General features: G+C 44.3%; 2 protein-coding genes across 3 annotated transcripts in view; one reads left to right on the top strand and one right to left on the bottom strand.

The window, feature by feature from the left end:
• b4galt5 (UDP-Gal:betaGlcNAc beta 1,4- galactosyltransferase, polypeptide 5) overlaps positions 1–3044 on the bottom strand; it is a 36161-nt gene extending 33117 nt beyond the window's left edge. The window contains exon 1 of the mRNA XM_084480130.1: positions 2526–3044. Coding sequence (XP_084336256.1) covers positions 2526–2634 — 109 coding nt within the window. The 5' untranslated portion in view covers positions 2635–3044. The remainder of the gene's footprint in view (positions 1–2525) is intronic.
• A 1031-nt stretch (positions 3045–4075) lies between these two features.
• Positions 4076–25501, top strand: slc9a8 (solute carrier family 9 member 8). 2 transcript variants are annotated; one of them, XM_084480216.1, is made up of 16 exons: positions 4076–4328; positions 4572–4756; positions 6548–6628; positions 8524–8582; positions 15576–15659; positions 16749–16850; positions 17230–17264; positions 18146–18289; positions 20564–20705; positions 21090–21195; positions 21298–21414; positions 21863–21945; positions 22048–22159; positions 22668–22888; positions 23543–23689; positions 24306–25501. In XM_084480216.1, the coding sequence occupies exons 1-16, from the start codon at positions 4144–4146 to the stop codon at positions 24417–24419; spliced, it is 1917 nt and encodes a 638-aa protein (XP_084336342.1). In that variant the 5' UTR covers positions 4076–4143; the 3' UTR covers positions 24420–25501. The 2 variants fall into 2 exon arrangements, with proteins under 2 accessions (XP_084336342.1, XP_084336343.1); XM_084480217.1 differs by lacking the exons at positions 23543–23689; positions 24306–25501 and adding an exon at positions 23273–23504.
• Positions 25502–25884: the final 383 nt, after the last annotated feature.

Raw genomic sequence — 25884 nt, 5'->3', positions numbered from 1 at the left:
AATCAATTACTTTCAAATCAAGCTTACTCTGACCGGTTTTTCACAACAGCCTTCCCTAGCTTTAAGAATAACCTCCATTGTCATGTTGTAATAAGTAATCCATGCACCTTCCCCATACCTCGTTCATTGGGTTGCATTTGAATGTAAATTTTGCAAACAGAAAAATTACACATTTAAACAAATATCAATTTGAAGAGTGGTAAAGTTCCTCATGCCAATACAACAAGATATCCAGCCAAGAAGACAATATCTGGCTTTGAAACAGTTTCTCATTTGACACAGTCATTGCACTTCGTGTTTTACCTAGATTTTTAATTCTGGAACCGTTGTTGTTAGGGCTTGTCTCCATGGGCAACAATTAAAAGTCACCGGGATGTTGTGCAATAGAGTGGCGCAGTCACTGAAGGGCAGGGTTCGAATTATCTTTTCATCTTTAAGGGGGTCTCTCTATCTCATAAAAAAAAGTTGGAGCACCGTGCACATAGCCTTATCATGAGCAAAAGCGCCGGTATTCGTAACCTCTTCTTTAAGTTCTACCTTAACATTTTGCGTGTTTCCCGAAACGTTCTTTGCTACGAATCTCTTTCATACGTTGTTCGTTGGTAAGGTTGGTCTGAAGCACTCGTAGAACCTTCTTAGCTCTACCGTAGTGATGTTTCAGCTCCTGACGCTAGTCTCCGCCACTGTACAGTAACCTTTAGAAATCCCCGTTGCGCACGTTCATTCCAAGTTCGGATCCGTAGCCAATTGAGGCCAAATGAAACGGCATGTTTGAATTAAGGATATTGTCTCGGCTGTTCTTTATTATGGGCCGTGGGTTCAGCAGGCAAGGTCAGCTCGACTGGCTTCCAATAATTTCATACTTCAAAAAAATATTTGATTTATTTTACAATTCAAAAATTAACAAAACTGTCTTCTAAATTAAGGAAATGATACTGGGAAACCATTATAAGCAACGAGTGAACTTAATAAGCGATCAAAATTCTTTTTTCAACCACTGCCTCTTTCCCTTGACATTTAGTTTTCACCTGACATATGCAACATAGCCTATGTAATTAAGGCAACCTGGTCTCACAGGAATCCGTGAAATTAGTCGGTCTAAGTCCCGTATAGTAGCCTATATTTTAATTTAACATATTTAATGGTAAGAGACCGCACGGGGATGGATAATGAGCGTTGTTTAAGATTAAATTACAATGCCACATATGGCAGACACCTTCAGATATTAGAGACCCCCTCATATTTTTGACTTTGTTGCCTTTATGGGAGCCAGTCCTCACTTTATGGGAGCTCGGCTCCCTCTGGCTCTCACGTAATTCGAACACTGCTGAAGGGGAAAGGTTGAGCACTAGCCAACCGCTCAAATTCAAAGGTATGTAGTGTTTGCCTGGCCCAAAGACCAATAACAACGTAATGGCAGGTAAAAGTCCCATCTGGGTTGTGAAACCCTGACAACAAGATAACCTCTATACCCAAACCCATAAAGCAGTGATAAAGAGACCATCAGGTCATCGCCATCTTTGCAGAACAAAAGTAAGATGAGAGGATGAGTGGTGTAGGATACCATGCTCTCAACAAAACGTTATGACATCAATGGATTAAGCAGCCATCAAACCATAACTACATCCGTCCATGTACATGTAAGGACATGGATGGGCAGATGGACAGGCAGACAGGAAAGATATGGAAGCTCAGGTGAGCAAACAGATAGGGAGATTAAGGTGGGCAAACAGACTGATCTAGAGGAGTCATAAAATGAGGCGGGGAAGGGGGGTAAGGCATAAATGATTTAGGAGTGATTCACGTCATGGGATACTAGGCCTACTGAAATGCATGTGACTTCTACAGGCATCAAATGATGGATCCCCTCTTATTGAATAGCGCTTATTCTTCACAACCTTTGGCTGTGAAGGCCATGATCCATTGAAACAGACAAATGCACGGCTCCACTAACTTGAGAACTGTGCGTTTCATGAGAGTCACATGATTTATAACAGGCTGTTACTCGACCCAAATCCACTTGGCAAACTTGGTTACCATGGGCACAAAACGCCCATGGTGTACCCTTATCCATCCCAGCCAAATGAGCATGCTGTTGTTCCCCTCTGTAAGCCCACTGTAACGATTATAACCACCCGATTGTAATAAGCAGGATTCTTATCCGTGACAAGGTGTAATGGCAGGCAGGTGCCCTGTGTTATGGCGGGTTATGGGCTAGCGTCCACGTCGTCGAATGGGAAATAATAATAATTAAAAAAAGCTGCATTGCCTCTCTGCTGTCAAAAACAGACTTAGTTACTGTACAGTCAAGCTGTCATGGACTAACACACACACATGCATGCACACACATGCATGCACGCACACGCACGCACGCACGCACACACACACACACACACACACACACACACACACACACACACACACACACACACACACACACACACACACACACACACACACACACACACGCCCGAAGCAGGCAATCCCATCCCATTGTATTAATTTAGCAATGTGTCCAAACTTACCGATACCGGGGGCTGAATAGATGAAATACAATGCGGAGGTCGACAGTGAGAAGAGGAATAAAAGCCCAAGGAATGACCTTCTCCGGAATCGCAGACGTTTCGGCATCATATAGGCTACAGCAAAAAACACACAGCCACGTTTGAGTATTTACAATAACGTTGCAGCAGTTCCGATGCAGCCAAAGCAGCCCCTGTTTTGTCCAAATAGTAGAAAGTGGTCGGTCGATCAAGGAGGGAAATCTGCTGAATATAGTTGGTCGGTATGCGGCAACGATGAGTGGCGAAGCGAGTAGGAAGTCCGTCTGTTACAGCGCAGAATGGGCACGGGGAAGGATCTTCAATCAGTCGATCATCGAGACATTCATATTCCACTCCGAAATATGGTATGAATGAAAGTCGAAGATATCTCTCATTTGAAACAGCTAACTGCGATAATGCAGTTAAAACTGACGCGATATCTTCAGTGGAAGCTCATCATTCGGTGCCTTTTAAAGTACGATGCAGACGGAACACGACCGCTCCTGCGCGTCCAGCCCTATGAATGGAGCTTTCCCCCCTCGGCTAATAGAGCAAGTGGGCGTTGAACAAAAAAAAGCGTGCGTTTCCAGTGGCTCTCCATAGCAAACACCTTGATAATAACTCATTAACTAACCACAGGGCTATCGGTGGCTATTGTAATTAGGCTAAATTAGCTTTCCACATCTTACAATTCGAGGATTCCAGTTTAGTGCTATGATTGCCATCATCCTTTCATCGCCATAAATGGTTGATGTTGTCTGACTAATATTTCTTATTCTAGGGTAATTATATATTAGATATTGTGTGTTTATGTGGGGGTTGTGTGTGTGTGTGTGTGTGTGTGTGTGTGTGTGTGTGTGTGTGTGTGTGTGTGTGTGTGTGTGTGTGTGCGCGCGTGCGTGTGCGCCTGTGCGCGTGAGAGCGTGTGTGTGTGTGTGTGTGTGTGTGTGTGTGTGTGTGTGTGTGTGTGTGTGTGTGTGTGTGTGTGCGCGCGCGCGTGTGCGCGTGTGTTTGAGGTCATCAGATAGATAGCTGTGAGTTTCACTCCAAATTAAAAATGATTGCATGGTTACTGCGTATTGTCTCATTCCTTTATAAATGTGATGTTGTCACATGTGACTGATATGTGTATCATATGGTGGTGTGGAAATGTGGGAAGTAGTTCACAAAATAAATACCCTTGCAGTGAAAAACATTTTTCTATACATCTCTGCTGCGGGCAATTAAGAGGCATACTATAAACTACGTTACCCACAAAGCACTATGCCTATTTTGAGCAAACATGGGTAATGAAGTACTAAAATAAGTAAAACGGGTCCCCAACATATACATGTCACTAAATTGCGTGAAATAAATTCATATTCAATTACTGACTAAACATAAATAATTGTATCCATCATGGGGTGGGCATTAATATAAGTTTTATGGACTCTCTATAAGGCTCATACAATGTAGGACTACAACCCCCACAAATCGTAACCAGGAAGTATTTGTGTTGACTAAAGAAACACGACTACACCGACTGGTAGAAATTGAATTTTAAGTCTGACATGCAAAATATAACTATCCCATATTTGTGTTTCAACGTGTTAATTTAAGGATGCATGATTCCCACTTTAATATTTTAGTTTTGCTTTTGCTACTATCTCTAAATCCACGCGTATGTCTCCTGAATGGAGTTCAGATAGAAGACCCTTCGGACCTGCAGGAAACACTTGAAGCTAGAGAAGAACTGGAAAATGACATTCTCCATGAGGAAACAATACAGGATTTAAGCGATCAACCGTAGGGAAAGTTTAACTATTTACGTATCTTATTTAATACATAAACTATTGTCATTGTCATTGTCGTTAATAGCCAGAACGACTAGTGTTGGCTAATGTATAACAGAGTATCTTATAACATTGGCCGATAGTCTGATATGCTTTCAGATCCGTAGGAAATATTTGTCATATAGCAACTAGCAGCTACTGTTTACATCGGAGGTGGTGACTTCAATACAAATCCTAACACATGTTCCCTTTACAGCAAGTCCAATGACACATATAATAACAGCAATGGAACCCAACATTTGGAAGCACTGCCCACCCGGCCCACGACGCCTGCTCGACCCCCAACTCCTAAAAACATGTTGCCCGTGCAGACCGGGGTCAAGGCCCAAGAGGAGGAACAGTCCAGTGGAATGACTATATTCTTTAGTCTGCTGGTAATTGGTGAGTAGTATACCAAGTCTCTTGAACAGGCTGTTGTTGATATGTATTTTTCCTCTTTTTGCGAGTGTCAACTCAAAAGTTCAAAGACATGCTGCACTTTATCTCCTTGACCCACCAAATATTTGGTGCAGTTTAGTAACCAAAACATTCAAGTCATCATTAGTGTGTCATGTCCCCCCCTGATCACTTGGTCCCCACCTGACACCCACTCATGGCTGAAGACCCACAGTTTGCAGACAACAGGTCTTACTCTGTATCCGTTCTCAGAGAGGGCATTTGACAAGGTATATTTCTGGTTTCAGAGTACAATTTAGAATTGGGGTTAACCTATCTAACTGTCCTCGGCCGGAAACGCAACTAACAATATGTTCTGTTGATGACCCCATGCACCATCATAGGGTTAGACTAGTGGCGAGAACAGTCTGTGGCTGGGGGTGGCCTTGATGATCTTCTGGCCTTGCTCAGACATCCTCTGGAGTAGATATCCTGCATGGCTGGTAGATCCCTGCCTGTGACGTATTGGGCAGCGTTGACCACCTTCTGGAGAGCCTTTTGGTCGAGGGCGGAGAAACTACCATACTGTGTGATGCAACCAGATAGCAGTAATAATCAGTGACTCATCCAAATTCTAGGGTTTCTGTGCCAAAAAGGCACAATTTGACTTAATTACACACATATACACAAACACATTTCAATTTTGGAAATACTTGGCATGCTGTGTGTATTTTACTAGCATAATAACACATTCCCAACAAGTAAAAATACTAACCTGGTCATGTTTTGTTGGGACTGTCCCAAAGTGACAGAACACACTCGCCTGACCTGTGTTGGCCGGTCGTAGCCTTGATATGAGATGGAGCGAGAACTTGTACCATCATGGTGTTTAGTATGTTGAATCACTTGTCTCCTGTTGATTTGGTCAGCAGAATTCCTCATTATTACTTTACTTACTTACTTACTTACTTACTATACATTACAACATACTATTTTATAGTATAGCTTACCAAAGCAACAGGGCTACTAACCCTCGAAACCACAATAAAACTACTGCTTACTGTGGCTGCTACACTCAGGCAGGCTGGAGCACTAATATGGCACCGCACACGATGGAGTGGTGAAGACAAGTAAGCCGAGCCACATGGCAGAGTTCTCCATTTACCAGTGAATAAACACGGCCGCCTCCCTCACATATGACCACAAGCTTTGGGTAGTGTCAAGTTCAGAGTTGGGGATACGAGCAAACATGATTGATTTGGCCTGTTGGGGTTTTTGGGTGTAGGTACTCTTTCCTGCTGTGCCAGTGGAGGTAGGGTTTGAGAGGAACCCACACAGACATCCCTTAACATGTGGCCACTAAGTAGAGCAGAATAAGAGGGGCTGCCTGCACTAGTTTAATTACCCAGAACATTACCAATCTTGTATCCCGAGCCCAGCCTACAATACTACCCAATCCATTAGCCTTTCTAACCTTATACCTAATCTAATCGATCTCTTTAATGTAGTGCCTGAACTATATCTCTCTATTATAATATCATACTAAGATTTTACTAAATAGTATCCTAATAATTACTTGGGAGATTGAACCCTAATGCTAAATGCAGGTGATTCATCATTCATAGATTTCAACATGTCTTCGCAACTTGACACCCATGGACATCTGGTAAAGATGGAGAACAAACAAAACACGAATGTCATCCTTTGTGTAGCTCTTAGTAGATACTAAAGCAGAAAATAGCTTTCTAACATTTGTAATAGTGTTGTAATGCTGTGGTATTCATTCTTGTTTTGTAGGTATCTGCATCATATTGGTGCATCTGCTTATTAAATTCAAGCTCAATTTCCTGCCAGAGAGTGTGGCGGTTGTTTCCATTGGTGAGTATCAATCTTGACATGAAACACACACACACACACACTGACCGACTGAGCTTGTTAATACACTTTGGATGAACTCCCAATGAGACAGGGTCATATTTAATATGCTAACCCTAGTTGACATTGCAACCATTGTGCTTTCTTGCAGAACTGGTATGAACAGTTTCACTCAGAGATAAAATTGGCAGTTCACCTTTTTTTTTGCATTAAGCTACTTCCTTCCTGTGTGTCTATTCACATCTGGCATTAATATGCATCTTGGGTGATCCGATCACTAGTAGACTCTAGCCACAAAATGCTTTTCTTTCTAAATTAGCTCAGTCCACATTATTTTAGCAGTTTGAGCAAATGTGCCCCGGGCCACATTGACGGACAGCCTACTCAACTGACAGCTGCTGCTTAAGCAGAAGTATGTGGTAATTTGCATGCCAACGGCGTCATATTAAAGTAAATCCAAATAATCAGATCCTTAAGCTGAGTTTGTCCACCACGTCTAAACATTTCAAAAGCCCATGGAGATACGGTATATTAGGGGTGGTTCAAACATCTTGGGCAATTTGATTTGCCAATGAAAAACTCTAATGGCAGTTGTGAAGTGACACACTTGGCTGTCCACATGGGATCGATAGTCTTGAGACGCGTGTTAAAGCCGACTGTGCACCGGGCCGGTGTCTTTGTAGACCACCAGCACTTCCATCGTTGCAATATATAGGCTGGTAATAAAATACATTGTTTGAGAACACAGTTCAGCATAGATGAACGCTTTGTTTGATCATGGATTAAGGGCAGACTCGCACTGGACATGAAAATAATGCGGGTGTTGTGTTTAACATGATTAAAATGGACTTTTTCATTGTTTTTCTTCCTCGTTGGCTCCTGGTCATCTTATGCCATGTCACCTGGGGTCATTTATTTACTTTCCTCTTTGTTTACGCTCCCCCGAGCAACTTCTGCATGCACAGTGACGATCATTCAAACCCACCGGCAGGCCTCGGCCCTGACCCCACCAGACCCCTTTTCCCCTTCCTCGAGCCTGTCCTGCATGATGTATACCAGGCAGGGCTCCTCACTTCCAGCATAGCATAGGGGGGACCACTGCTCAAGAGAGATAACCACATAGCTTATTAGAATCCAGCAGCGACGGCCATTTCTTCCGCTTGTCTCCCCCCCTCTATCTCTCTCTGACATCCTGCTCATTCTCTCTGAGCCCACCTCCATGTCTTTGTCCGGCGGTTGGCCCGTGAAGCTTCCAACCTTCTACAACACAGATTGGTTCTCTCTGGTGTTTTTTTTTCAGGCCAATGACATGCCTCTTGTGTGTCACGGCCTCCGTTTTTCTAATGAGTTGTGTAACGAGAGAGCTAAATACCTTGCGTTCAACCCAGGGGTGACAAAAGCTCTTCTGTATTCGGTCTCTAATCTAGAGGCACAATACGACCAGACGATTCAAATGCACCAATGTGCTTTCCGCTCTGCCCCTATGTTGATATTGTCTCAGGGTTGAATGCATTGTCGAACTATTGAAATTGTTAACGTTTAAAGGGGCACTGTGTTTCTAAATAACGCTGGAATGTCAGGGGAGATTGTTGAGTTGTTTCTGTGACCCGTCTTAAACCCCATTTGTTTGAGGTAAATGAGAAAGTGTTTCTAGGTAGAATGAGAATGTGGTTCTAGGTTAAATGATTGCTTAATACCTGGCTCACAGCAGTTAATACCTTGTTGTTGAATGTAGTTAACTGTCAACTGTCACAATATTTGTTCTTAATTGTGATTTATTGCATGTAAAAATTAGCTTGTAAATAACAGTTCATTAATTCGAAGTTCATTATGAGTGCTGTGTTACGGCTGAAAAATGTTAATAAATGTCATTGTTCTTGTCCTTTTCTGTTTTCTAGGAATCCTAATGGGAGGCTTCATCAAAATAATAGAGTTCAAGGAACTGGCCAATTGGAAGGTATGGTGGTTTTTAGGGGTGTGCATCTCTCCTTTATGTGACGATCCGATACATATCTAGATACATTCGCTATCCTACGATACGATTCAGGGACGATGCAATTCAATATGGAACTATCTGATTGGTCTGAATATTTTTGTTTGCGAGCAAAATAAAATTTAGACCAATCAGATCGCTCGAAATAAATTAAATTTTTCAACCAATGAGATCCCTCAAAATAAATAATTTTTTAGACCAATCAGATAACTCAAAATAAATAAATAAATAAATAATTAATAAAAAAAAAAAGACAAATATATCAATTTGGAACGACTTGGTCACTGTCCTACACAATTTACAAATAGCGAGGCTTTTGTCAATATTCCCCTCCTTCTTATAAAACCCAAAGGACTTTCACACGTTTCATTTCAGATTCACTGGTGCACTGAAAATCGTTTCACTGTTTTCGGACTTGTTGTATTGTTATATTTTTATTATACCTGTTTTTTGAACGCTCACAACTCGCGAGACGTAGCCTGGTTCCACCCGCCTCCGTACTTCCGCTCAATTTTCATTTCACTTCAGTACTAGGTCTGGGAGTGCTGTATGTTCGAACGATTTCTTTTCTCTCAAGTTTGTCCTTCCAATCAGCGAACAGGAGGCGCGGCCTGAGAACAGTGACGTACAGGTCGTGCGCGAGTTTCAGTTGTAGTCAAATGAATACCAGGAAGCAGCAGGAAGACCATGGAGAAAGCTATTCGGTCTGTTGTGGAAACTCTGCCGAATATAGATAAATTAAAGCCAGATTTTTTTTTTGTTGGTGGTCAAGATGTTGTGGCGCTTCTTCCCACGTGATTCTGGAAAAGTTTAATTTTCCAGCTGGCTCCGTTAGTGGTGAAGGAGTTTGCTAAGCATGAAATACGTCACGACCAAACGTTAGCGATTGGTTAAGACAGATCCGGAGTGGCACTGGGCAGAGTCAATAGGTTTTAAACTTCAACAGCACCTGCCTTCAAGTGAGAAATCGTTTGTCTCTATAGCAGTTCTAGACCATCGGTATGAATGAAATGAGTACGAAGGTCTAGTTAGGACTAGGCTACACGAGACGCGGAGACGTGCGCAAACATACACAAACACACACACTGATCCGCCGACCTCCTTCAGATCCGTATGGAAACGGAATGTTTGAGTTTACAATGTTGTTTTATATCAGGCTAAAGCTTCACTCAACCGATTCGCAACGTTTAACTCGGTGCATCGACCGATTCTTGGTCATTTTAAATCGATTAAGGGGCCCAGGTAATGATGTAGTCACATCTGTGGTAATCCAACAGGTTACCGATTCGTATCTGTGAATTGTTACACCCCTAGTAGTTTTGCTTATGTTGATCTGTAAGGAGAGACATCTCTCCTGTGATATTAGAACAGGCTTTACACTCTGGGGAGCTGTGTGGTTTGGCTAATGCACAGTTCCTCAGAATGAGGTGTGGTCGGGTCTGTCTTAGATCTTTATTGAGATTTAGCTTGCAGCTCCTGTTTCCAAAGCATCATAATCAAACAAAAGTATCATTGTATATCGAGCCATCACTTTAAATTGTTGGTCCCGGCCTCAAGCTTTAGTCCATGATCTCCCCTGCTTACCTCTCCCTAGTGAAACAACGTCTACTCTTCCAGCGTGCTTCTTGTTCCGCATGTGAGGCCTCTATTTATTTTTTTCCCCCTCCTCATTCTCACAGCCTTTAATTAACATTCCTTGTTCTCTGCCAGTCAGCGAGACGGCAAGTGAGCAATAGAGAGATGGGGAGGTTATGTAGTTGTTTCCGCCACACAGGGGCCCCATTGTCCAACGGCTCTGGGGGCCCCTGGGTGTTGCTGAGTCATCGGTCCCAGTAACCAGAGCCGGGTTCTCCCCCCCCCCCCCCCCCCCTGTGTACCCTGTGTCCCGTGCCCACCAGCCCAACCCCCCCGTCCACCTCGTACTTACGTCCAGGTGTCTCTAGTGAGGGTTGACTCTGCCTTGTGAACTGGCACCGCCACTGAACACTTATCTATAATTAATTTCACCTCTTATTTACCGTAAATGGGTCAGTCCCATCGAGGTATGCATATCAAACGTGAGGGTTGGCAGTGTGTAAGAGAGAAAGGGTTCTGTGTGATTGCGGTTCCTATGAAAAAAAAACTATTATTATATTATTATTATTGTTATTGAAATGCACCTGGGAGCAAAGAGCAGTGTAAACTTTTCAGAGAGGTTCCGTCAATATTATCCTTTCCTACCACAGACCCTTTCCAATTGTTTGTGTGTCATGTTTTCCTGAGGCGTTTTTCGTACGTATTCAAACACCAAACACAAAGGCCGTGTTTCACTCACCAGCGAGTTCAACATGGAGCAGGTTTGTAGATGGCATCGCGCTCACCCACTCATTCACTCACTCACCCTCTCACTCACTCATTCACTCACTCCCCCTCTCACTCACTCACCCTCTCGCCCACGTGTATATATATATACCTGGGTCTTGGGGTTGCTCTTGAACCCCGACACTCATCCGGTGCTGCTAGCCTTCAGTCAGCCCACTCTGCCGGATGTGGAGGACGTTCCAGGACTAGCCACACAGGCCACAAAAAAAAAATCCCCCACCACTCTCGGCGACCACATCCTGTCAGGAGAGAAGTCTCTCTGCCAACCGCCCGTTCTCACTGTCGTTTGCTGCCAAATCGTTCTCTCGGCTCCACTCCCACCTCTCTGAAACGTAAACATAGACTGTACGGCCCACTTCTCCCTCGATTCCCCCCCCCCCCCCCCCACCTTTGTGCTCATGACTGATTAAAAATGTGTGTGTTGTGCCTGTGTACGGTTTCTTCAGAGCCCACCATTCCCCTCTGGTATTGCTGTATCTGTTCAGGCGCACCGGAGCAGCGAAAGGTTTTTTAATAAAATTCCCCTGTGCCCAATAGACAGTTAGACGCACACACGCACACGCACGCACGCACACACACACACGGACACACACACACGCACACACGCACACACACGCGGGAGCAGGGCAGAGTGATTTTAATTGTGGTTTCAGGGGGCTTTTTCCCAAGCGGTTATGTCACTGCTGTGTGTCAGCAGCTGCACGGGGCCTGCAGGGAGCCTGTACTCCTGGGCTGTCTCCATCATCGTTTCTCTCTGACATGCACTCTGCTCATTTTGGTCCCTCCCCTTACAACAAACACACACAAAAAAAACACAAACTGAGTAAAACACAATGTAGTTTTGTTTTTTATTACAAATGTGTTTTATTTATGTATTCTGGCTGGTATTGAGTAGCATCAGCTATACACTGTGTTTTTTCTTGTGTGCATCCTTTCTCGTTCATGTGCTACGGTGGCCTTCACTGGTTAACCCAAAGGATACCTGATGTTCATGCTCATGAAATAATTCATACTCATTGCAAGGGAATAGTCAGGCGGGGGTTTAAACATGAAATGACTTGACATGGCTTTACATCGTGTCACTTCTCCAACCTCGTTCTAAGGCACTCAAAACGACCCTCCTGCTGGCCGAATGCTGTGGGTTTATTCGCCTGTCGGTGCAAACACACATTGCTAAGCATGTGCCTGTTAAACATGTGCAGGCATGCGTGCAGGAGTGCATCTGTGTCTGTCGAGAGCTGTGCTGCATGCATGGCCGGCTTTCTTACGACCTCGTCTGTTCTCCGGTGCCTGCATGCATATTCAGCACTGCCCTTTCACTTCACCTAGATGGTAAATGGTCCTCATTTATATAGCGCTTTTATCCAAAGCGCTTTACAGTGTTGACTGACATTCACATCATTCATGCACACATTCACACACCTACGGCGGAGTCAACCACGCAGGGCAACAGCCAGCTCGTCAGGAGCAAGTAGGGTGAGGCGTCTTGCTCAGGGACACCACGGCACTCAGCTAGGAGGAGCCGGGGATCGAACCACCAACCTTGCGGTTACCAGCCAACCCGCTCTACCTTCTGAGTCAATCCCGCCCCCTAGGGCTTCAGAGCTAAATGATAGGTAGGAAAGTCATAACCTGAAAGTGTCTCGGGTACTTACCACTCATGCAGGGGGTTTTCTGGCTCCATCCCAACCCGACCCCATTCCTCCTCCCACCTCGACTTCCTAACGTTCTCCATCCTTCACCTCGTGTCTGTCCACCTCATTTAGGTATTTAAAAAAACACATTCCTTGCCTTGACACCGTTTTTATAGCCCTGTGAAAGTACTAGTGGTCTATGATATGAAGTTATCTGTACAACTATCAGAACAAGGGGCTTTGGATCATGTCTGATGCCCACTGATTATACTGTGGCGACCTGGGGCCTCATGTACTAGCTGCTGCGTACAAAAAAATCTGGATGTATCAATCCAGTAAACACGATTTCACACAGATTCTCTTTGTACATCCCGATTAACGTGAAATTGAGCGCACATGCACAAGCCCATCTCTCCGCCCAGTCTCCTCCCTCATTTAATATGCTAATTTGTATAAATAGGCCTGCAGTAGTGCAGGTTTTTCTCCTTAGGAGAAAGGAAGAAAAAAATAACTTTAGTGAATGCGAGGTGGAGGTGCTGATTTCGGAGGTAGACAGAAATAAGATCTTGTTTGGCTCTCTTTCCTACGGAATCAGCATCAAAAGCAAAAATCTGGCATGGGAAAACGTTGCCAAGTCGGTCAATGAGGTTGGGGCGGAAAGCCGAACTGTGGCTGACATTAAAAAAAAGTGGTCGGACATCAAGGTGGACGTAAAAAGAAAGGTGTCTGCCCACCGTGGGTCAGACGGGCAGTGGGGCCAGAGTCGGGGAGCTCGCCCTATTTGAGCAAAGGGTGGCAGCTGTGATTTGGGATCGGCTCCTTTTTGGCCAATCTTCTTGCAAGGCCAACACTGCCATTGTCAACCTATCGATTATTGCCACATTTTGCGCATGCTTTTATATTCTCATTTATTTGGATGCATGCTGACGATAGGTTGTACACCCAAGGTGTCAATAATATGTACATAATTCGAAATCGACCGACTGGTTCATTGATTGATTGATTTTAAGTAACAATGGCTTGTTCTTACTCCACGCAACATCAAATAATAATATTGCAGTCAAGAATCTGACGACAAATGCGTGAAGAGAGATCCATTAGCCCAGATGTCATGCATGGTCCTGTATGTGGTTCATATATAATGTTTAATAAATAAGTCATCACTGAAAATAATATTGCTGGGGCACATTATGCGTCTCGACAAGAATAACGCATGATTGAAGTGCATTTAAGATCACACATCCCGACGTTCAAATCCACTTTGAACTAGCCTCATATTGCAATATTACTTCATGACTCGTGATCGAGTAGGCCTAATGTTGCGCTGCATTGCCTCTATGTGCCGCCAACTGACAAAATGCAGTAGAAATGTGCGTAAGCCAGGCATTTAGTTTACGTGGAGAACCTCACTTTCTCACGTCAAGGCAGTCTTTGTACATCCGAACGTTTGCTTGAGAAGTGGCTTATGCAGCTTTTTTGTGCGTAAGCAAACTTTGTACATGAGCCCCCTGGTAAGTAAGACACAATGGTATGTGCAGCGTCTCTTGAGTCAGCAACACTGCAAGGTTTAGACTAATTGAAGATGAACCGGCCTTGACAACCCAAACAATGCTGTCAATTCTGGTTTCAGTGCTTAATTTCTTAACAACCTAAGTAGGAGTAATAACCAACAATTGAACAACACTGAACAAACACGCCAAACACTAAAACATTATATAGTTGCTCTCAATGAATAAACGGTGTATCCCCATTGCTACAATATTCTGCTTACTCGCACTCACCTATTTGGCATGTCATAAATAGTGAATTAAATGTCACAGCCGATTAAACGTTTGTGTAACCTGATGTTTCCTTCCTTAAAGTAAACAGAAAGAAAACATTTTGTTTCAATCCGGCAGATACAGATTATTAAATAGAGTTTGACCATTTCTGACATTGTGTATTTTACCCGTACTCATGGCGTAGGCGACTCTGGCTATACCGTGTACCTTCAGTTAATGTAGTGTTTGGTTTTACAAATAAAACATTTGTGCCAGAAATTGACATAATATATTGCATTTTTGTGGATTTTGCTTGTAAAATATTATATTTCTCTGTCCTATTTTGTTGTTTGCTAAGACATAAATATTTGAAACAAAGCCGTTTAGACGTTCTTTGACCTGACCGGCATCCCCCTATGTCCCTAAGCTCACTCATCTGACCCCCCCCCCCCCCCCCCCCCCCCCTATGCTCACAGAGCAGCCCCACCACCTTGCTTCCCCGTTCACATGAATAACAGCAAAACAAGGAACTGAAAATCTATGGGAGGAAGCTCATACCCAAGCTCATACCCGACCTCCCAATCACGGGAGGTCACACATCCACACCGCATCCATTTTACCACTCATTTTAGCATCCTGCATTAATGGTTAAGAAAGCACAAGAGAATGCACATGCGGCATAACATACCATATGATGCATCAGCATGGACAGATACACTCGCAGCAAGGGTGCAATGCAGTGACACATGATGCCTACGTCAGTCCATTTAGCTGAGAACCAACAATGCATACATTATTTGCCGCGTGTGCATGTGCGCGAGTGTGTGCACGCGTGTCATTTGAGGTTTCCTCTCATCTGCTGAACACGGTGTGATAATAGTGGTCATTCTTCCACTACAAGCTATTAAAAATAAGTTCAACCACTTAAATGGAAACATGTGCTCCTCATTTTAAGGGCAATTTAAACATAATGGTTTGTTCCCTGACCTCCTAATGCTATTAACCCAGAGCAACCTAAAGGTCTGAAATTAACTGTGCTTCAAGTAAAAGATAATTGGTAAAACCAAAGTGGCCCTGGTATCCGACCATTCATCCCCAAGCATGATCTCTGTCCCTTCAGACCGTGTGATGCACCTGGTTCTGTTGTACAGGTGTGCCAGGCCTAACCCTGTGCTCCTTTTTTTCTCTTTGTCTTTCAACAGGAAGAGGAAATGTTCAGACCCAACATGTTCTTCCTCCTGCTCCTGCCGCCAATCATCTTTGAGTCTGGATACTCTTTGCATAAGGTGTGTTTGTCTCCTAGCCGCGCCGTGCTGTCAGTCGGGTTTTTCCTGTATTTTCAAAAACGCCAACTTTCTTTGACCTCCTTTACCGTTACTGTGACACGTACTGTGTTACTGTGACCCCGGCCGCAGAAACCATTTTTTCATTTCCTATGGAGCTGGATTGACCGGTTTTGCAATCCAACCGAGTGACTCCACCTGTTCTCACCCCGAGAGCACAGCGAGCGGCTGATTGGAACAAACAGACACAGCTCATCTCATTGTGTAACTCTCTTATATCTCTCTCTTCATGATTTGCATTCCTTGCAAAGGATGCCCTCGGTGAACACACATCCCTGTTGTTGCTTCAACATTTTGTTGAATCTATCTGTAGGCCAGTCCGGTGTTCCTCTGTGTGCATGGCGTGAGAGGTTCACTGATATAAATGCACAGTCAAGTCCCTGTCTTGTAAACGCTGACTCAGCCAGAATATACCACCATAGTTTAATGAAACGACACTTTCAGTCCAATCCAGTCCTTAAAAATTTACGATAAAGTGTATAAGTAATGGTACAACCCTTACCCCTGAAGCTAGACCCATTTTTGTTATCTAACAGGAAACTAAGTATTCTTGTGCAGTAGAGCCAGGCCTGCAGTGCTTTTCCAGCCTGCACTCACTGGCAGGCCGCACGTTCAGATGAGTTCAGATGATAACCCATGGCTGTGCTATTCACATAGCAATACAGAGCACTTTGAATGGAGTAGAGTCAATTTATTGGATTTCATGAAGTTTTTATAAGCATGAGATGTGGTAATAATACTGATAGAACCATAAAAAAATGGTCATCTAAATGTTCCATGCTAACTTACGTGCAGCTGCTGACACACAGTCTAGACCACAGAAGTCTAGACTCCGTACGCAGCCCCGCCTTCTCCAGTGAACCAAGAAAGCCCGCGCTGTGATGAACAGGGGATTTTACCCCCTCGGTTTCACACAGGAAACTTGAGATAAGACAGTGAAATCGCCGGGCGTGCCAAGCCGTGCTTGGCGGTGTAAAAATGCCTAATGATGAGTAATGTATGATGTATGATAACGTGTACATGTTTGTCCAGGGAAACTTCTTTCAGAACATTGGCTCCATCTGCCTCTTTGCTGTGATCGGCACAGCGATTTCGGCCTTCATTGTTGGAGGAGGCATCTACTTCCTTGGACAGGTGTGTGGGCATTGTGCGTTGTAATGTTATCGTTTTACAAGTGGGATATCATCAGGCGTGGCAGCGATTCCCGCATTAACTGCTGGGAGTGTCACTAGGTCGGGTCGTCTTCCTCCAAAGTTGATTTTGTTTCATAATTTCACCGTAGGCCGCCTGACCCCTTTTTCCCCATCCCCATGCCACCCCCCACCACTTCAGCGTAAACACACTACCCCAATGAAATGAATGATTAATCAGGCATTTTCGCTGCAACAACGTTTCAGTGTCAATCTACCTCTTTAGATACGATACGAGTTGTCTTTGCACCTGAGCTGTGTCTGTGCTCCTCTGTGATGGTGTCTTTGTGGAACTCAAACCCCCCAATACATTTCTCTCCAAGGCCGACGTGATCTACAAGATGAGCATGACGGACAGGTGAGTTTTTATGGTGCACCACTATGACCATACTGGTTTTTTGAATGTTGAGGACTCACTCATGTTTCATGAATCAAACTGAATCAAACAAACTGCCTATCTCGTCCAGTTTTAACTGACAACTGACGTAATCTTTGAACTATAAAAAGTCATCCAGATTGCAACCCAAAGTGTAGGAGCTGCTGAGGTGGCATGTACTGTCCTGTATTGTGTGTCATCGTCTATGTCATCGTCTATGACAACATTGAGTTTCAAGTGTTGAAGTTCCTTGGAAGCTTTATAATTAGTATTTAGTCTGTAAAATGATAGATCATAGCTTACAAGTAGGATACCGATAATGGTTGCAATTTAAAACGTGTCCTCTCTAGAGCGGTTTGTGAATACCATGCTATAGTTTACCATAAACCCATTAGTCAAAGCGTTTGCTTCTCAACCTTTGTATCTTTTTTCTCTTTGTGTATTTCTTTTTAGTTATCCTTTAATTGGGTTTGAGGTTGAACATCTAAAATACGTAGCAGACAAGCTCAATTCAGGGCATTTCCCTTTTTTGCTTCATATTTGACCTATCATGTTGCTGAAGGCTTGAATATGTAAGTGCTTTAAATTGGCTAATGGGACGAGACTGGCACTAATTAAATGTAAAAAAGTAAATTCAACATGTATACTGGCCACTCTGCCCCTTTCAGTTTTAGTTTTTTGGCCCGACCCTCTGGCGTTGCAAACCAGAAGTTCTTCCATAACATAGTAGGACTGCTGAATCCGAGATTATCCACAAACATTGGAGGAAAGTGTACGTCCTTTTGCCAAGTCTCTCTGATGTTTCACTAAAAGCCAACTCCATAGCAAAGTCCTTCTATCCTTTGTCTGTGTGTCCGCTGTAGCTTTGCCTTCGGGTCGCTGATCTCCGCCGTGGATCCTGTGGCCACCATCGCCATCTTCAACGCCCTAAACGTGGACCCGGTGCTCAACATGCTGGTGTTCGGCGAGAGCATCCTCAACGACGCTGTGTCCATCGTTCTCACCAAGTAGGCCTCACCTCACCCGCCTCTTCCTCCTCCTTCACCCCTCTTCTCCAACCTCCTCCTCCCTCACCTACTCCTTCCCCCTCCCAGCCAGCATTCTGTTATTTGTTGACATTGGCTGAAATGCCTGAAATTGGGCAGTTGGCCCTACATTGACATCCATAATATCCCAAACAAGTTGTGAGCTGCGCCCATATCTGTTAATTATCCAAACCAGGTAAGTGCATACAAACAGGCTAGGTAGCTTTCTTCAATAGTGCCCAGCGAACAAATCCACAACTTTTGATTCTGTGTTCACGCGTGAGCTCATGCTCACAGACTGAGACACTGAGGCACGCAGTTACAATTTAGTCCAAACTTATCGGCTGCGTTATAGGCAGTGGGATAATTCTGATAACTGAATGCAGAGCAACAGTTCAATAAGTCGCCGCAATAAGTGTAGGAGGGTGCGCTTTTTTTTTTTTTTTTTTTAAACTGATTTGAACGCAGCATATGCATTCTGTGTTAACCCGCCACTGCACATGCTCACAGTTAGTACTGTTTTGTGTTAAATGTTATTTTGGATAGATTTGTGTTCTGCTGACCATCCCGTTCTACGTACATTCTGACACTCGAAAACTGAGCACTTTGATTCCGAAGTGCAAAATGATCCATGGAAGATTGTTCCGAATCAAGAATTCAGAAGTCAGATGCTTATACTGTGTTTCAAATCAGTAAAAGAAAATACACTCCTCTACCCTGCCCCTCAAGACTTATGTAAACGTATCCCTGCATTCAGAATTATCCCACTGCCTAAAACGCACATCAATTTAATGACGCACTTCCCTTTCAAAGTCTGTGAGCGAGCGTAGCGGCTTGTAAACACAGAAACTAAGCTTGTGGATTTGTTCCTTTGTGGGTGCTATTTGAGGAAGCTACCTAGGCAGGGCTGTTTATATGCGCCTACCTGTGTCGGACAAAAGAAAAAAACGGCTATTGGCGCTGCCATACACTTGTTTCAAATATAATGGATGTCAGTGGATGGCAAACCACCCCATTAATGGTAATGTATCTACTTCGCGGGGTTGAGTTGATCAAACATCATGGCTGATTTACATCTCAACATAGACAATGTCATCAATCAACTTGGGTTCCACGCACGCTCTGAGACAACAAAACTAAACAAACCCTATGAATGATTGTGTTTGCTGAGGGCAGAGGCTGCACAGACACAACTAATAGATCCAATAACCATTCATAGTGCAAAGTGACTTATTCAACATCTCTAAAGTAGCGAGCATGGCTCCGTCTATCTCTTCCTTTCTTTAGCTCTCTCTCTGTTTCTCTCCCTCTCTCTCTCTCTCTCTCTCTCTCTCTCTCTCTCTCTCTCTCTCTATAGCTTATCGTCTCCTTTAGCTGTCTTTATTCGTCATTGTCTCTCTTTCCATCCTCCCTGCTGCCACTCGACGCTGACGACACCAGCAGGCGTTCCTCACCCGCACTAAACGTTCACGGCCAAATCAGATTGCATCTCGTCATTATCTCGGATGTTGCTCACCGGGGTTCGAGTCGTGTCCGATCTGCTTTCCGATCACGCCTCTTGGCCGCCCGTGTTCCGATGCTGTGTTGCGACACGGCATACCGTCTCACCTTCCCAGTATTTGTTTCGGGGGAACTGGGTTAGGCACATTCATTCATGGCACTTTTGACAGGTTTTTATTAAGGCACTGGATTGCACAATGCAGACTCCCAGTAAACACGTTTGACAGAGACCTGTTCTGTTTTTGTTTTTATGTGTGTCACCTTTCGTCCTGTCGGTTTTTTCCCACCCTGTCTGTTTCACACCGGCCCTAATGTGATCAACCTCTCGGGTGTCCCCTCCCCGCCTAAACGGTAGAGGAGGACGTGCGGGCATGAATTAAAGATGGCCGGCTGACTCACAGGCACCCTGGCACTTGTCAGCTGTTATCGCCTAATTTCCAGTTAACCTGACCTCACCATAAGACGTCTCGCCTTACCTGAGCATGTCAGACACGCGATCCCCACCGGGCCAGCCGACAAAAGGTTAACCGTTGTGTTGTTATGCGGTCAGCTCGTCTGTCCTCGGAACAGCGTTGAAACACAGCCAACCGGACGAGGACAAAGGCCTCAGCAACGGCTCCATCTAGAGGCGGACCGCTGTATTGCAGCGACACGTGCATAAAGGTGCCCTTGTGGTGAATGTCCGGGCGCTTTGTTTCCGATTGTCTCACGTCTCACTTTTTCTCCCTCCATGTGCGTGCGTTTTGTTTCTAACAGTACAGCCGAGGGTTTCTTTTCCCAGTCGAACAACGCCACGGTTTCGGGCTGGCAGACGTTTGTGCAGGCACTGGGCTATTTCCTCAAGATGTTCTTTGGTTCCGCCGCCCTGGGCACCCTGACAGGACTCATCTCTGCCTTTGTATCCATACTCTGTGTGTGTGTGTGTGTGTGGTGGCTTTTCCCTTGCCAAATGGTAAATCAGGCCATCTTGATGATTAATATAGTGTGAGGGTTCAGCCCTCACAGTCCTTAAAGATATTAAGAAACTCCATTATTCCAGGAAGAATATCGTACATTAAAAGCACAACTGAACTGGTCAGGCAACTGAACGTGTTTGGTATTACATCTAGTCATACTATACAATGATTGTTGTATGCTTGTAGTGAATGGTTGTATGGTGTAGTGAATGTTTTGGGTGTTATTACATCTAAACCATTGCACGTTTTGTAATGGATGGATAATCATTGTGTGTGTGATTCCTGTGATCTTCCGCCATGTTTTGACCCCTTAACTCGTGGACCAGTGTCTCAAACACTTTGACCTCAGGAAGACTCCTTCCCTGGAGTTTGCAGTGATGATCATTTTCGCCTACCTACCCTACGGCCTGGCCGAAGGCATCAAACTATCTGGTGGGTTAACACCCATATGGTCAAACCAAAACAGAGGGCGTTCCTGATAGAACTTCAGCCATTTTTGGGTACTTTGTTAACAACTTTTTCCCCTGGCCGCAGGCATCATGTCCATCCTGTTCTCTGGGATCGTCATGTCTCACTACACTCATCACAACCTGTCCCCGGTCACTCAGATCCTGATGCAGCAGACACTGCGCTCGGTGGCCTTCATGTGTGGTAAGTCACCTTGGTATCACCAGAGACTTCAATGGTAAAGGGATGATGCAAAATACTTAGTTGAGTGAGAAACGGTGGCTTGTGTTCACCCGGGATTTATGTAATTCGTTGGGAAGATTTACCTAACTCGTTTGATTGTTCATTCTAATCCTTCCTCCTTCCTTTTGCGAGTACCTCTTCTTGAGAAAAGCGTCTCTATAAAACTTCCTTTCTGTTATGTTTGCTTTAGCTTTCTGCTAAATCTAAACACATTGCACTTTCTCCCTTCTATTTTTAAACTTACTACTTACTTACTTATATATTTTCTTTTATTATTTAATTTTATCGCATGACAATGTTTCTATATGAAGCACTTTGAGTCTGCCTCGTGTATGAAAAGTGTTATTTAAATAAAGTTGCCTTGCCTGGCCTTTCTTCCAATATTTCTTTGTTTTTTCCCCGCCTACAGAGACGTGCGTGTTTGCGTTCCTCGGCCTCTCCATCTTCAGCTTCCCTCACAACTTTGAGTTCTCCTTCGTCATCTGGTGCATAGTGAGGACTCCCGCCACACGCTACATACTCCATACCTTAAACATTAACTGTTGACTCTGTGTGAGCATGAGTGTGACTGAGACCAAACGTTCTCTCCCCAAGTTCCTGGTGCTCCTGGGGCGAGCCGTGAACATCTTCCCTCTGTCCTTCCTGCTCAACTTCTTCAGGGAAACCAAGATCAGTCCTAAGATGATGTTCATCATGTGGTTCAGCGGTGAGCCAGTAGGACGAAAACCCTCATTGCGACTATTTCGCCCCGCTATTGTGACTGTTTATTATTCATTGCGATTAACAGACGGTATAAAATTTATATTCTTATGTGCCGACTGAAAAAAAGATTTATTTTATTCATTTTTTTTATTCGATTTATTCTGCTTTTATGATTGCTTCCCTTTTTTTGTTGAGAAATGTAAATGTGACCTTCACGATTCTTTATTGCATCGGCCAAAATCAGTTATTTATTTATTTTTTTTATTAATATGCGATTTGAGGTGCAGCCCGAGCAGTACATTTTTTACGTTTATTCAAAAGCGTCCTTCAATACCGTGGTGTGAGTGGATGCATGCCGAGTGTACTCTCAGTGTATTGAAGTGCCGGCTAAACAGGTCCACAACAAAGGACCCTGCTGTACGACTGCTTCATCACAAGACTTCAGCCTCCAACCTGTTAATGGGGACTTCCACCGGCATGGCACCTGATCTTATTGTTGTCTCGCACAACAGGTCTTCGCGGGGCCATCCCTTACGCCCTGAGCCTCCACCTGGGCCTGGAGCCTCTGGAGAAGCGGCAGTTGATCGGGACCACCACCATCATCATCGTCCTCTTCACCATCCTGATCCTCGGGGGCGGCACCATGCCCCTCATCCGCATGATGGACATCGAGGAGAGCCAGACGCGCAGGAAGAGCAAGAAGGACGTGACCCTGAGCAAGACGGAGAAGATGGTGAGGAGCGGAGCCGCTCTGGGGTTCAATGGTCGCTGTGTGAACGCACACAGCCACAGGCACGCATGCCCGCATGCACGCAGCCATACTAGGCTGTATGTGCACCCACGCACACACGCACACTCACACACACACACACACACACACACACACACACACACACACACACACACACACACACACACACACACACACACACTAGTGCTGTCAGGTTGGCCCTTAAGCCACCAGAACGCATCAGCTTTGATCAACTCATCCGCAACACAGAGTGCAAGTGATCTGGGTTCTGAAATTGGTGCGCGTGGTTCTAGTTGGGTGATGGTCACTCTTCGTCTATTAGATCTGCAGTGCAGTGCTTTAAAAAACTTTTCACTGGTTCTGTAGGCAAAACCGCTGAAGGAAAACTGAAAGTTTCTGGGAATCTACGAACTTCACAGCTACGTGGGATCTTAAGGATCCAGATTGAACCACATGAAACGCCACAGTCACTGTGCCCAGCCTTTAATCACAGTCTTTGCTATCAGTGCCCTGTGTGTGAACTCCTTCATCTTCAAAGCAACATCATTGCACCATTAAACATACATCTATCCCCTGCCTTTTTCCCTATGTTCTCTTATTGCCACTCTCCTTTGTTTTCCTTCTTCTCCCAATCAGGGTAACGCGCTGGAGTCGGAGCACATCTCGGAGCTGACGGAGGAGGAGTACGAGACGCACATCTACCAGAGACAGGATCTGAAGGGCTTCATGTGGCTGGACGCAAAATACCTCAACCCCTTCTTCACACGCAGACTGACCCAGGAGGTAGATGGTGGTGGTGGAGGTGGTGGTGGTGGGTGGGGGTATCTGTGTATACGTGCAGAGAATGCCATACAATACTGTTAATGAGCCTTTTCCAATGAGCCGCCCCCCAGGGGTTGATCCCCCTGCTATGCCATTGGTGGAGATTGGGGTCAACCCCCCTCTGGGACCCTGCTTGGTGTTCTGGTGAAGGAAGCTCATTGGTTGGGCTGGAGGCTTGGCTTTAGAGCTATTTGTGGCGAGATAAGAGTGACAATTGGTTTTTTGTCTGCCACAGCAGGCAGTAAGGGGCTGCATATATGCTATGGGGATATAGGTTTACTCTGTAAATGTTTCAATGTTGGAATAATTGTTGGGTCTAATTTGGATGATGATTCGGAGGATGACTATCTATTGTTCAAATAATAGCAACTGTTATCCCTATAGGTACTGATTCAACTATCCATAGCTATTGATAGAAGCATGACTCTGCTTCAATAAAGTGTTCCACATGTGCCTGCATCACCGTGTGTGTGTGTGTGTGTGTGTGTGTGTGTGTGTGTGTGTGTGTGTGTGTGTGTGTGTGTGTGTGTGTGTGTGTGTGTGTGTGTGTGTGTGTGTGTGCACGTGTGTGTCCCAGGATCTGTTGCACGGCCGTATCCAGATGAAGACTCTCACCAACAAGTGGTACGAGGAGGTTCGACAAGGGCCCTCTGGATCCGAGGACGACAACGACGAAGCCGAGTTACTGTAACACAAAACACACAAATCACACATTTCTTGGGACTGTACTGGATTATATGGGACTGTGTGGGCCTTATTGGATTCAATGGGAATTGACTGGGTTTTATCTGAACTAAAGGGGGAGAAAATGGTGGTTGTGTGATTGATGGGTCCCGATAGACGGGCAGTTTGAACTCTCAACAGAGAAATGAGAAAAAGGGCGTTTACGTGTTTTATTTTTTGGTTTCCTAAACAGTTGCACATTCTTGTTGACGGGCACTAGAACGGACCCGCCCTGATTGGTGGTTTGTTTTTTGTTGCCTTTTTACTAAATAGAAGGAAAGTTCTGAAGGGAATCGGAGGGGAACCTCAGAGAGGGAGGTTCTCCACATAAGCAATACCAGTGCATCTTCTGTCCTTTATTGTTTTGCACTGCTGCACACTGCTATTCCGCTCTATGCATTTCCTTTTTTTACATTCCACTTTGAAGTTTATCTCTTTAGAGAACAAAACAATGGATAAGATCTATTGGAAGGAACTCCCCTTTTTTTTTTTCTGTTAATTCTCCCTAGTGGTTTTCACTTAAAAGTGAAAGTAGGATACGGGAATGCTGCTAATATTGTCCCGTTTCATATCATCTTTTCTTTGAAACAAGGTTCTTAAGTTTGGGGAAAAAGAATAAAACGCTTTGCTTTAATTTCCATGTTCGGAACAGGAAAATTCAAGTAAAAATGAAACGGTACAAAATAGGCCACCGTAACTGAGCGAGGGGGAGCAGGTGGTTGCTGTGGTAACCAGGGTCCAGGTGCGCCCAGTTACCTGTACGTCCCATTGCACCTCCGCCATATACACTATTATGGTACACCATAATTGTATACTTTTTTTTGCACATATCCTTTTAGAGTCATTTGTGTGCTTCTTGTGTCCCGGAAAGGTTGTGTTTCCTGCCCAAGTGTATGTGGCAGGAAATTATAGTCTTATTTGAATGAACAATGTGAAATTCCAAAATGAATGAATGAATGATTGGTGATGGTGAGGGAGTAGTTGTTTATTTCTAACTGTATTTATCTTTTCTATTTATTGGTCACTCTTATCTATGTGATCTTGTATCATTTCTTATGAGCTCCGTGAGCAGTACAGAGTTATAAAAGAGATTTGTATAATAAATGAACGGTGTTGACTAAATGATCTGCTGCAATCTTTTTCTTACCCTCAACTGCTAAACCCCATGTGTGCTGGCAAGTAGATACAAATATTACTTTTTTACTCTTTACTAAAAGAGTAAAGCAATTAACCATTACCTACCATGAGTTAATGCAGAATCAAGCATTATTTATATCATTAGCTTGGGATAGGGGTTAGGGGTAGTGTTAGGGTTAACCATATTCAATTGAATACCTTATTTAGTGAACATGAGTACCATTATTAAATTAACAATAGACCATTGGTTAACTGGTAATTAACTGTTAATTCATGCCTTTACTAATCATGACAAA

The sequence above is a fragment of the Micromesistius poutassou genome (assembly GCF_964030765.1).
Source record: "Micromesistius poutassou genome assembly, chromosome: 15".
Taxonomy (NCBI): domain Eukaryota; kingdom Metazoa; phylum Chordata; class Actinopteri; order Gadiformes; family Gadidae; genus Micromesistius; species Micromesistius poutassou.
This window is presented reverse-complemented; position numbering and strand designations above follow the sequence as displayed.